The sequence below is a fragment of the Limulus polyphemus genome, unplaced genomic scaffold (assembly GCF_000517525.1).
Source record: "Limulus polyphemus unplaced genomic scaffold, Limulus_polyphemus-2.1.2 Scaffold144, whole genome shotgun sequence".
NCBI lineage: Eukaryota > Metazoa > Arthropoda > Merostomata > Xiphosura > Limulidae > Limulus > Limulus polyphemus.
In genome coordinates, this window is record NW_013665754.1 from 742,693 (window position 1) to 756,710 (window position 14,018).

Here is a 14,018-nt window from a genome sequence, read left to right on the forward strand (position 1 = left end):
ATAAGTACTGTTGTTGTAGCTTGAAATATAATCTTTGCATTTTCATTCAACTTGTTTCTGTACTTTTTTGACGATCCATATTCCACTTTTTAAATTAACATTTTTTAATTATCTTTAACTTTATTTTTATGCCCATTTATGAAGAATAAGTTTTAATTTACATACATGCATATGCATTCAGTTGAATGTTACATGTTTTTCAACAGTTTACTGCTGCATTGGCTTTTTTTTTCCACCCAACCATTATTTACTGAGCCTGGTGGTTTTGTGCCTGAGGTTCATGTAAACACGCATTTAACAATCGTCGAATACAAAGGAAGCTGCTCATAACAACATCGTATATATTATATATTTATAGCCACTTTAATCAACATTCAGTGAAAATAATCAACTTTTTAAATAAGTCATGGACATTGGCAGCGTTTCATATAGTATATCTATCTAAGTTTTGGTGCAAAATACCCAGCCAATTTTGCTGTAGGCTTGTGAAACAAAAATATTAATAATAATAATAAAATAATACTAAAATTTCACAATTTCAGCGAAATACAAAAATCAGTAAAAATAAATCACCACTCACAAGAGTAGAGAAATCTACTAAGGTAATTGACTACTGTTAGAAAACTCACTGAAACAGTCCAGAAAACCATGTAGAGACAAAGTACAACAGCGAACTCCAGAAATGACGAATCCTCAACATGGCAGTTTCCAATTAAAGCACTATAAGTTGCACAAATTATTTTCCAATTAATGTGCATTAGTAAAACACCGGATTTTTCCAATGACGAAAAGTGAAGGACTTACAGAAAGTCTTCAGGGCGAAAAAATAAAGGCGCTTGAATTAATTTCAAACCTACCCTATGACATAGTCAATACTGCATCATTACTAATATCCAGGTTTCAGTGAAATATTCGTAGTCGTTTTTTCTGTAACGGCTTGTAAAACTATAATCAATAACAATACGGCTGGATACACTGTTATAAATATACACATTGTTTACTCTAATATAACAGAGCATTTCTGACTAGTATAACAGTACTTAAATGACTTCCACATTTCTGCGATGTTTGAATAGCGCCGAATAGCTTATGTTGGTTGCATAGAAAAACTTAGAACATTTTAGAGGGTGGAAATCTCGGTTTTTAAGAATCGACTTTAAAACAGCCCTACAATCTTCGCAGGAGTTTGTTTAGTAGCTGTGAATAGATTTTGGCGCAGTATACCTAGTCGTTTTGGCTGTACGCTTCGGTGCTTGAATGGCTTCAAGAGAAACTTGGCCAGTAGCAATGAAAAAAATCTGATAAAAATCTCTCTTCCTCTTTCAAGAATCGACATAAAAATAGTCCTATGACATGCACGGGAGTTGTTTTAGCAGGTTTGCCCAGATTTGAATAACATATTCAAGGCCGTTTTTAATGTAGGCTTGTGAAACCAAAATAATATGAATAACAAATGGGTGAATTTTGAATTTTGTCTAACAACTTTTTTAATATTATCAATATTTTAGCACCCTTAGCCATTGAGATAGAAGGTCTGGAGTGTAGTTTCAAGAACAAGTTTGCTTTTTAAGATGGTTTTTGCCGGTATGTTCAATTAGATCCCTATTATGAACTACTATCGTGGTTCATAATAATACTCGCTGGCGCATCAAGACTGGATGTGCATGATACATCACTTAGCAACAAACTGGAAAATATTAATGTTTGAAAAACTGTAGGTCTTTTCAAGAAAACTTCGAACGTCAATTATGCTATTATATATATATATACACATATATCGTGCCTTGCAAAAATCTTCACCCCCACCCCCCCGGGCTGGTAATATATTTTAGCTATTTTATTGTGAAAGACATAACCGAAATAGGCAAAAATATTTATTATATTACCTCAGACCAGTTTCTAAAGATTACAAAGAACAAAAGGTGCATTGTTACTCAATTGAGTGATATAACACAAAAAAATCTTGAAAACACGTTACAAAAGTTTGTTTGTTTTGTAATTAAGCACAAAGATACACAAGGGGCTATTTGTGCTCTGCCCACCACGGGTATCGAAACCCGGATTCTAGCATTGTAAGTCCGCAGACATATCTCTGTGCCACTGGGGAGCCGTTACGAAAGTCTTCACTCCATCTTTACCATCGTTGATTTAACTTTACGTTACTATCCAGCTAAAGTAAATACAAGTGGCTCCGTACAACTCTATCAGATACCAAAGTATATTATAGAGCCATGTGAAAAAATACCTTAGGTCATATAGAATCATCAGTATTGATTTAAGCAGAGTGTTTTGAAAGTTAAAATTTCGTTTACTGTTACATATTGAGAATGATGAGAATAGAACTCACTACAGACCTAAAGGAGAAGATTGTTCAGAAGCACAATTCTTGAGAAGGCTATAAATCAATTTCAAAGATTCTCAATCTGCCATTAAGTAATGTAAAACTGGTTGTGAAGAAATGGAAAGTGTGTCACACTATCTCAACCTTGCCAAGATCAAGTCGCCCTAAGAAAGTCTGTGCTCCAACAAGCAGAAAAATAGTCAGAAAAGGGACTGTCAAATATCTCCAGCATACTGTGTAAATCTTGTGGAGGGTTATTCAAAACGTATTTCAGCTGTCATTGCTGCCAAAGAAATATTCAACCAAATATTAACTGCATAATCATGTTAGGGGTACAGGCTTTTGCAACATGTTTTCAAGATTTTTTTTTTGTGTTATATCACTAGAGTGAGTAACAGTGCACCTTTTGTTCTTTGTAACCATTAGAAACTGGTCTGAGATTAACATAATAAATATTTTTGACCATTCGAGTTATGTCTTTCACAATAAAATAACTAAAATTAATTACCAGCACAGGGGCATGAAGAATTTTGCAAGGTACTGTATATATATTTATTTATATACACATACTATATTCCTACAAAATCAGAAGGCCTGGAAGCAAACCAAAATCTGTGGGAGACAACTACTTCCCTTGCCTCATAGCAAATGATGCTCCTGGTTAGAGTTAATTAAAAATCTTGACAGGGATGCTTGAATTTCATGAATTATTATTTATATTCACATTTAGAAATGTTTCCACTTTGAAAATGAGTGTAAAATATACAATGATATGAGTCATAGTTATTCTATGCTGAAGTATCAAAGGATATATTTCTTTACATACTACCATAGCAGGGCAGTAGGCTGAATGAACAGTTATTCATTTATTTGGTAATGAACATTGCTTCTGCAAGCCGAAATATAAAGAAATGCTTACCAAATCTTTCTATCTACATTAGGCTTCTCTAATGTTGGTCTGATGGACTATGAGGGAAGATAGTTAGACAACATCACCCACAGCCAACTCCTGGTCTAATCTAACTGAATAGTGTAATTTTACCATCACTCTCATAACACATCTATGGCCCCATGTGCAGGGTGCAATTATTATTCAATCATGGAACATGAACCATGCCATCAATGGATGCTCAGATTCAAGTGCTGCATACTAACCACTTGGTCACACTTAGCCTTGTAAAGTAAGAATGTTATTGTAAAACTGGATATAAAATAAACAAGCTTCATAGAAGGGATATTCAGTTTTGATTCCATCTGTTACAGTAACCTTGAGATGAGATCATTTTTGAATTTATGTAAAAATGTTTGAATTCAGATTTCATGAGAGTTCAAACACTTAAAAAAATTTATTCTCTGACTTATTCAATCTCTTGTCTCAAACAATGTGGTCAGCAAATATTATTTTTTCTAATATATATGTACGAGTTGCATTTTTAATTCCATGTTCCCAAGCATCTCTTTTAAATTTTTTTGTTCAGATTTTTACCTTTAAGTAACATTGCTTTTATTGAAACATTTTTTAAATTGCCAAAAACTTATCTAAAATTCAATTATTATACACTTTCTTAACAACATGTCTGAAACTAGTGTGCAAAGTTTTATTTTATGAGTGGATAATAATGATAAAACATATTTGCCCTAATTTACTACTACCTCACTTCCCTATAATCTTTACCTAGCTGAAACCAGCACATTTATACCACATATCTGATTAATCTATAACCCGCTCCTTGTGTTGCAGAAATATTATTTTATTCACATTTAGAGTGATATTTACACATTACAAATATATTACATTGCTTATGCACAAACACTTATGTAATTCATGATATATTGATATAATTTACAGACCAAAATATATATATATATATGGTTTCATCTGAAACAAAAAATATCTACACATTTTTTAATACTGTTCAGCATGAAAGATATGGTAATATTTTATAAAGCCATAATTGAAAAAGAACTGTTACCAGGAGAAATATTTAGATATAACAACAATCAATATTAAAAGACAAGAAAAAAATTATTCTGAAATTTTAGTGAATGTATAGTTCCTCTTTATTACGGAAAATGACAGAGCATTCTGAACTACACAAAATTTTAACCAATGTTTGAAATAAATGTAATATAAAGTACCACAATATGCAAAATAGATGCATAACAAGATTTAACTAAATCTTTTGAAAATTAGCAACAGTTCTATTACGTGCCATTTCATAAGTTACTTAATATATCATACTACAAATATTTAAGTGGTTGTTTCAAATTGTCTATAATCAAGAACACTGGTGTTTTCCCTGAATAAAGTGAACTATAAAGTTTCTGAAAAGTTGGAGTAGTTTCTTTCTCGTGATTTAATACTAGCTGTTGCCAGGTGTGAAATTTCTGTTAGTAATAGCATAATCCAACTCAATAATATACACAGTATTATAAAACAAACTACTGTGAATTAATATGCTAAATAAGTATACTAAAAAACTTGCAACAAAAATTTACTGAAATGTAAAATGATTATCGTAATCTTATTTATTGGAGAACTAAACTTACAAATATTTCTTTGTTAGTCTAATGTGAGAAATATAAAACATTATTTTTATTGAAAAGAACAAGAATAAAATAATTCACTTTACTCCACACTAAAGAAACTCCCATTAAAAAAAAGCTTAATAATGATATAATGTTCTTTAAAAACATTTATATTATTTAAATTCTATTCATAAACCATATTTTTGGAACGAACCCCCATTTTTAAAAAACACCTCCACCAATCTACTATAGACACAAATTAATTTGTTGTCAGAAAATACTATAAACAGAATACTCTTATGTTTCAGTATCCCCATAGAAATCCTCAATAATATATTGAGAAACATTATACATATAAATGTAGGTTCAAAGTAATTTTTTCTTTTAATTATGGCAGCATATTTTAGTTATCACTATTTAAAAATATCAATTTATGAACATGGCAATCAAAAGGTAAAGTAAAAGGCATCTGTAAAAAATAAAATAAAAAGGATGCTTAAAATACAAAACTGATGCTAATATTACAAGAGGTAGCATGAGTTATTCCAGATTCAAAAATACAATTAGATGTGCAAAAGTATATGTAAACTGTGAATCATAAGTTTTATAGTGAAAGTCAAAGATGCTATTCAACAGTATATATAGGCCTGTTTTTCACCTAATGCATAACTTGAAGGTTACCACACACAGGTTCCATCCAAATATCTGCCTATAGAACTTGGCTGATTGTTTATATTACTAAATTATAAATATTTATGTAACATGGAATATGAAGAATTAGCACCATCATCATCACCCTTAGCAAATAATGTTTGAGATAAAAATAAAAAGGAACACATATGGTGCTATGCTGAATGAAACTATTCAGAACCCAACTAATACAATTCTTTTGGCTTTTGTTTTATTTTAATCAGATCCTGATTTACAAACTTTAATTATATGATGTAAATGTCTTACATAAGCATAGTAACCTACTGTATTAAAGTACAAGCAGAGAGCTATGTTCCTTTTTAAAAGCTTTATTACATAGGCATGCATACTTTACATAGCAAATTATTAACCATTTGATTTAGGACTTGACACCACATTCAGGTAAATAAATGACTATTAAAATATATGATGTAGTTAATCCACAATAATGTTTCAAAAAAGGAAAGTACTGAATTGCTTCCCAACAACAAAAACAACACAAAATTAAAAATTACTTGGAGTCGCACATCTCTGTCCTTTCAGGTCGAGAATCCTAGTCTACCTTTAAGCAACATGTCATATAGTAGTTTCCACCATGAACACATATATGATCAGCAATCCTTTGTTAATAGTCAATTTTTTCAATAACCTAATTACACAAGAAAATGTGTAACCTAAATAAGAATATCAAATGTTTTTTCTTTTTCCACTTACATATTTGTAGAACTCTATTAAAGTTATGATGACTTGTGCTAATCAGTAATGATCATGACATTGTATGAAGAAATAACCTGTACAACAACAACAAAAAAAAAACTGCTGGAATTCATATAATTATAGAGTTGCCAAAATTCTAGTATATGACATCACAGCTGCAAGTATTGTTTGGCCAATGCCCCAGATCAAGGCATATAAAGCTTTCATTTGAAATCTGGATGCACGATACACTCCAGCAATGACTGCACCTGGGAAGAAACAAAATATTGAAATACTGAAGCATTCCTTACCTTAAGGTAAAATTTCAAGGTTCTTGGTAACAATAAGCCTGATTACATTGAATCTTGAAAAATTTATTAATACAGATAATATTAATAAAAGAGCTTACTTATGTAGGAGGTGTATTGTTGGTTTCCAATGGTGGGACTCGTTTAGAAATTATCTTGAAAATGAAAATTTAATAAAGAATATACTATATCGCAAGATTATAGAAATTTTTGTGTCACCAATGTGTTAGTTTTTTGATAGGTAAGAGTGATGATGACTTCGTTGACAGTCAGAAAATTTTTATTATAGTATCACAAAAAACTTCATAATTTAGTAATGTTCTTAAAGCAGAGGTGAGAAAGTTAAAAATAAAATCTGTCTTGTTCAGAGTTGAAAGAGTATAAATAAATGAACAATTTTGTATTTAATCAAAGTAGCAAGTGAAGTTCCTGAGGTGTTTGTTTTCAGTCATTCTTTTTTCATTATTTCCATAAATGACATCATGCACCACACTGTCAAATAAATCCTTTGGCATTAATTAATATCTTAGACTTATTATAAGGTAAAACTTCTGTATTTATTATGTATATATAAAACAATTTAACATGTGGCAACTTGTCAAGTTCCACATTTCAGCATAAAAGCTTAATAATTATTTTTTTTCACAGGCTTTAAAATAGGTAACTAATCTCAAGAAATCAGAGACTGGTACACTTCTTGTGAGAATGGCTAGTGAAGTTTTATGAATTTTAGCCTTTCTTAATAATTACCATAACTTTATGATGTTGGAAGTACACTATACATTTTGTGGGTCTTAACATAAACAACTGGTGTTTTATGATGAATGACCTATTTAATTTTTCTTTATTGTTAGTTTCATTAAATTTTAATAGTCAATGTTTAAAATAAGTTAAATAATTTTTAAATTTTATATACAAATGAAAATGATTTAACATGGTTAGTTTAGTATATAGATTTAGAATTAATCAAAATATCATACGCAGGTCAAAACTTGACATATTACTTGGATTTCAACTGAAAATACTGTTTATCCAGTGTTTGGTTTAATTGGTAGACCAAATGGTAGCTGTCATTCTACTCATTCTATATTCATATTTTAAGCTTAGTATTATATTTTACTCTAAAATGTGCAACTCTGACTAGCTAGATTGAATATTAATATTATATTCTCTTTTCTAATGAATTAAACTTTGAAATACATACTTGTAACTACACCTCCTGTTAAAGGTGAAACCACTCCAAAAATGACTATCAAAAGAGGCAGGAAACGACCATGTTTATGTTCTTTTAACATTCCAAAGGCAAGTGCGGCAGCACAAAAGTGTACAAAGAGAGATGAAAACAGAACCCAAAGAAATACATGGTACCACATTTCTATAAAAAAAAACATGTATTGGTAATGTATATCATATCCATTCAGATCACATGTTAAAATTTTATTGTTACACAGTACATTCATACCTATACCTTAATATGATATTTTAATATTATTTTTAATTAACTCTCATTTCAGGTACACAAGAAATTCAAGATTGTACTAATAATCACTTGAACAAATTTAACATCTACTTGTACAGAAAAAGTTTATACTTGAATTTTATAACTATCAGAACATGTTAACATCTAACTCTACAGCAGAATTATATATGTATCTACAACAGGTTTATATAATTAGTTTTGGAATATTAACATAACTGGACAACAGGTGGCATTTCTGAAATATGGACTGATGCTTTTATCAAATCCTTACCAAACCCATGAAGGATCACAGTGAAATATTTAACTAATGAGAACTGTGTGCATTGAAGTGTTGAAAATAAGAAATTACCAAAGAAGTTAAGTCTGTGTGTTCCGAATACGAAAACAAATTAAATGAAGAAAAATGTAAAGCTTTTACAGTGATAATCATCAAATTACTCTAAAAGTTTCACAGTGGCATAGATACACCAAGTACTATAGCTGACAATGGCAAAGGACTGGAATATGAGGGTAGGTACATAAATTATAGATGCATCCCATAATCATAGCTCCAAAAATATGGTAAAAAAATGCCTGGTGGGTAAAAATACCATATCCATAAGCAAACAAGCTGTACCACATTTTAAGAAGAAAAAAGAAGGATCAAATATCTGACATCTAATGATCAGTAAATTTTTAAGCCAGGTGCCTTTGTTGCATAGACATAGTCTGACTTGCCGATTCATTGTTGGCTGTTTGTGGAAACTACTAGCAAGTTGCAACAGTTCACTGCTTTGCACAAACATAAGGTAACTCTCACAGAATAGAGTTGCCCTATACAAACTGATGATGTTGCAACTTGCATTGTTTATTTACTGAAGCTATTCTGCATCACAGTGGTTCTTGACTGAAGCTTCATTATATTATGAAATAAATATTTAAATTTAAAATAAAATGCTATACAGTAATTTTAACAAAACAATTTACTCTACACTTCTCAACTTTAAATGACAGCCTCTTGTCACTCATCTTTCATTAATCCTATCTGATGAAACAACCAAACAAAACAGATTTATAAGGTTATTTCAGGGTATGGTTTGCTAAAGCGCAATGTGCAACAAACAACGTTTACAGTCATGTCATCTATTTGCAGTGATGTGAAGTGACAAAGCTTATATGGGCAAAATATTGGAAAGCAAAAACAAAACAGTGCCACAGAAAAAATATGTTATTCACTACGGTTCTACATAGCTGAAGTTCATCACTTCTACCTTCAATGACCTTTTAATGATTCACTTCAATGTTTTTCCACTGGAAGATTATCAACCATGAAAAGCTGATGAAAGATGGGTTTTTTTCATAGCCAAGAAGTCTAAGCACAGCCACAGCAAGAGTTGTCTGATATAGATCCTAATGAGCCTTGCCTAAAGGACAACACATTTTCCTGATTGGTGAGAATCTTTTCGATAGACAACTTTGCCTCAATTTCAGCCAGCTAAAAACTTTTTAGATATTTTAGGAATCCTGCCCATAATAATAATTTCATCCTATAGTATAAATTTTTGCCAAAAGCAAAATAATGTTTTAGTATGATTTGATGGTAATAGCTTTTCATTAATGAAAAACTGCAAGTAAGAAATATTATTCAATTACAATTAAGCTATACTCAACCTGAAAATGTGTCCAATTGGTTAGCAGGATTCAAGACAATTACATTGATGATGGAATCAAGTTCTGCAGTTTCAAAATCATCAGTTGAAGAACCCATCACTGGAGGCAGTATTTTTTGTAACTTAGCTGTATTGTTGAATTGTTTCCCTTAACATACTTGTAATTCTTAGTGAGAAGTAGCAACTGGCTTCTTTGAATGGTGTTTCTTACTTTCCATCATAAACCCCATGCCTGTAAAATTAAAACTGATAAAAGCAACAAAAAACCCACATTTATCTATATGTTTCATAAAAATAAACCAAATCTTCATAATTAAGAAATCTTAAGGGTAACATAAATCATACTCATCTTTAAAACTACTGAAGAAATCATTATTCAAAAAAGTATATAAAAATGAAAAGATACAATGGAGCTACAATAAAAAAGTTTAATTACCACTTAATGGAATAATGCAGAACACTGATTAATGGTTTAAAGCTTTCAATAAAAGCTAAGAAAATACTACCAATTGCTCATGTTATGTTTTCAAATGCTTACTGAATGGTGCAAGATAGGTTTACCTATGAAGAATCAATATGTTTTCAAGCAAGAAAGTGCAGCTAAAGCTTCTTGATTCAAAATAAAATGTGGCAATGTAAATTACATACAATTCCAAATACAAACAGATATAAAATTCAGCTAGTTTTAACAGTAGTGTGTTCATCAAAGCATCCCCTTCTGAAGCTGCTTTTTTAATTACAATGCTAAATTTTATACTAAGTTAGAGATACCGTCATTTAAGTTCAAAACAATGTGAAAAGGTATAATTACATTTAGAGAACTAACAATTCATAAATGAGTAAAATAATTATACCAAAAAATGATACAGCTAAAAATATATTAAGACACAATATACACAGTTGTTCAAATAAAATAATGGCATACCTTTTTAATTTTATACTGTACTACATTTAAAGAATTATAAGTCTAGAATAAAATGAATATATAAAACAACATATCCAAATGGTAAAAATAATGGTACTTAATTTAATTGCTACTAGTTTATGCTAAAATTTAAATATAAGCTGTTCATTCTTGTAGCCCATTATTCAGATTTTATATCTGTATTTATATTATTTTCTAACTTACCTCACTCATAACCTAAACTCTAAATCTACTTACTATTAGCATTTTGAAAATCTAATACTACTCTAAGAATAAAAATTAATATACTATGTCTTTTTCTGTGATAGCACTTAGAAAATAAATGTATTTGAAAGTGTTAAAAAATAATTGTATATAAACTATCTATATTAACAGATTTACTGATAATAAAAATTATCCAAGTGTTTTTAAAGTGCTATAGCATTCCTACATGAATTAAGTAAAAATACTTTGTACAGTATGCTGAATTTAGAGTTGTGGTTCTGGTTAGCAGATAAAAATTATTAATTGGAAACTCAAGAGTTTACATTTTGTGCCAGAAATTCCTGTAATTATCCAATTATAGAAAAATTATTGTGAAAAAAAAAGCACATCTAACATAAAACATCTGAAAGTTTCAGGAGTACTATTCGAAAGTTTGTGGGGTCCAGTTTCAAGTGTTTTATGAGGCTATGAACAACAATCCAAAATTCAAGCACTGGGTCATCTATTGAACTGCTAAACATTGGGAAACACAGATCAAATTTCTAAATTCTGAGCCATTATATGATATTTTCATAACCTCTTAAATCCACATTAAGGGTTACTTTAAAAAAAAAAGGGTAGGGGGAGTCCAAAAAGGGCACAATGGAATTGAAAGCTATTATATAAATAGCAGTTTTGCTTATAAAAATTATATTTTATTCTTTGAACATCATCACATTAACAGAGGCAAATATGTATGGTAAACAAACTCATTCACCATACCAATGCATTATATCCTAATACATAAAAAAGTACAATAATTAATAACAGCAAAATAACATGATAAAACAGCTCTGTTTTTGTATTCCGGTCCATTTCGTTATTTCTATGGACCAATGGGTATGTTGGTGGTACTCTAATACAAGGGTTGGCAACCATTTTGTTCATGGAATGGAAACTTGAGCAAGTAATTTGCACTGAGCCAAGTGTTACATGAAATCAAACAATATACATACAATTTGTGTACTTTGCAGTTCAATGTAAAAAGAAATAAATAAACTGATTGTTGTACTTACAGTGCAATGCTTTAATGAGACTTCATCCAGAAATAGAAACACCAATAAGAGCAGAGGGTAGGTGGGTGGGTATTAAAACTAAAAGAACAGCAAGGTGGATAATACAAGTCAACCAGGCAGGGATAGTATTACTATTAGGTGCTTAATACTTTTTTTCCTATGTGTGTGAATGAGACTCAAGACCCATATTTGGTCACATAAAGAGCCATGATTAGTTCACCATCTACAGGTCAAAGACCTCTGCACTGCTATAGTGATAGGTATCTTATACTATAGTCCAAAGCACATTATCAGACACCATCACGTTCTGATAATTATGTTACGTTGCTGACATTGGCCCAAATTTTAGGTTCTCATCTGCAGGTCTGCTTTTATGGAAACTTGTTATTAATAATTAGCAGATATTACAACACATTAAAAACTTATAACTTTAAAAAGGTAAAACCTGAATTTTGAGGGTACAACTACTCGCGAAAATAACTGAACCAAGTTTACAAACCACCTCACCTATACAACTTATATAAATATAAGTCACAAACATTACCCACACTTAGATACTACTAGTAGTTACTTTTAACTTTCCGTTTCACTCGGTATTGTTGTTCTCAGTCTCATAGTCATATATTGCGATAGTCCTTATCACAATATCAGGCATGTATTTTGTTTTACTAGTTAGTACTAGTACTTTTACAATAAAAACGATGAAAAACAATGTCCCTCTTAATTAATAAAACTAGAATTTAGAAAATAACATAAATAAAATTGAAACAAGACATCTTTTATAAAAATTAATTTGCCATATAAGTACCTGTGTTATCATTTATATGTACATTATAGGTGGCCAATTATCATACATATTCGTATAACAAACACATTCCATCACAAATAGAATTCAGCGACTTCTAGCGTGTCTGTTTTGAACTGAAATATTTATATTTTAAAATAACATTCTATTAATTCATTATTACATCCTCATTGTTTGTTTTTTAAAGTTTTGCCATCAATGTATTTTATTATGGAAATATTTAAAAATGCTATATTTGACCTACTTTCAATATGACACTATTTGGTATGTAGACAAACCACATGTTTTATATTTTCTGTCCCTTTTTTAAGTTTACCAGACTTCACAGTATTACTGAGATCGTGTCAGTTTTTCGCCTTATTTTTTGAGTTCCGATCAGGAACAATAAAAATATTAACTTGCTACAGTTTCTCTATGTATCTCAGTGCGAGTTTGATAAATACGGTTTGCCAGTATACATGGCTCCTTTAAATTTTAAGTATAAATCAGGTGGCAAAAACGGATCACACGATACAGTGTTCTATTCTGCGAAAAATAAAACGAAGAAGCAAAATTTTTTCTGAGTGGATTCAAGATAACTTAGGGACGTTTTTAATTCTATTTATTACTATTTGACTAGATAAGCTTTTAACAAACTTTGTTTGTCTGTGATTTTAAAACAGGATGCACTAAACATCATATTATTTAGCAAATGGCAAAAAAAAAGTGTTATTGTAATTTAAACTGTTCCAGTATCACACCGCGCGGAAAAACAAAGAGTCCCGGTTTTTCACTATGGAAATCTGGTAACCCTAATTGTATTAAAATCACGATAAAAGAAGCTTTATAAAACCATATAATGGAATACATCATAAATGAAAGTCAGCATGAATTTACCAAAAGAAAATCCCTGCCTTACCATCATTTTTTTCTTTTCGAAGATGTTACTTATCTGTGCGATAGTAAAGGTGTAAACTTGGTGTACTTAGGTTTTTTTTTGTTTGTTTGTAGTTAAGCACATAGCTACATAATGAACTATGCTCACCACTGGTATCGAAGCTCAGTTTCTAGCGTAATGAGTCCTCAGACTTATCGCTGTGCCACTGGGAAGCATAATTAAGTTTAGATTTACAAAAAACTAGTTCAGTCAAACTAGAACCATTGTTACCCGTGGAATGCCTCAGGAGTCAATGATTGGGCCTTTGATTTTTCTTATTACGTGATATTAGCAAGATTACCCATTTTTCTTCGGAGGAATCGGGTGAAATAAAAAAAAACAAAGTTCGACAGAAATTGTTTTGCAGGAGTTGATCTAAGTTGTGAAAAGAAAGAGACTGTACGCATTGGAAAATAATGT

General features: G+C 30.5%; 1 protein-coding gene across 4 annotated transcripts; it reads right to left on the reverse strand.

Moving 5' to 3' along the window:
* Positions 1-5,873: 5,873 nt before the first annotated feature.
* LOC106475079 (transmembrane protein 170B-like) lies at positions 5,874-12,768 on the reverse strand. 4 transcript variants are annotated; one of them, XM_013935776.2, is made up of 4 exons: positions 12,686-12,768; positions 9,695-9,925; positions 7,769-7,939; positions 5,874-6,525 (listed from the first exon to the last, which is right to left on the reverse strand). In XM_013935776.2, exons 2-4 carry the CDS (start codon positions 9,789-9,791, stop codon positions 6,395-6,397), a joined length of 399 nt encoding a protein of 132 aa, XP_013791230.1. In that variant the 5' UTR covers positions 9,792-9,925; positions 12,686-12,768; the 3' UTR covers positions 5,874-6,394. The 4 variants fall into 4 exon arrangements, with proteins under 4 accessions (XP_013791230.1, XP_013791238.1, XP_013791245.1 ...); XM_013935784.2 differs by having other exon boundaries at positions 9,695-9,939; positions 12,686-12,733; XM_013935791.2 differs by lacking the exon at positions 12,686-12,768 and adding an exon at positions 11,878-12,644.
* Between the last annotated feature and the right edge of the window lie 1,250 nt (positions 12,769-14,018).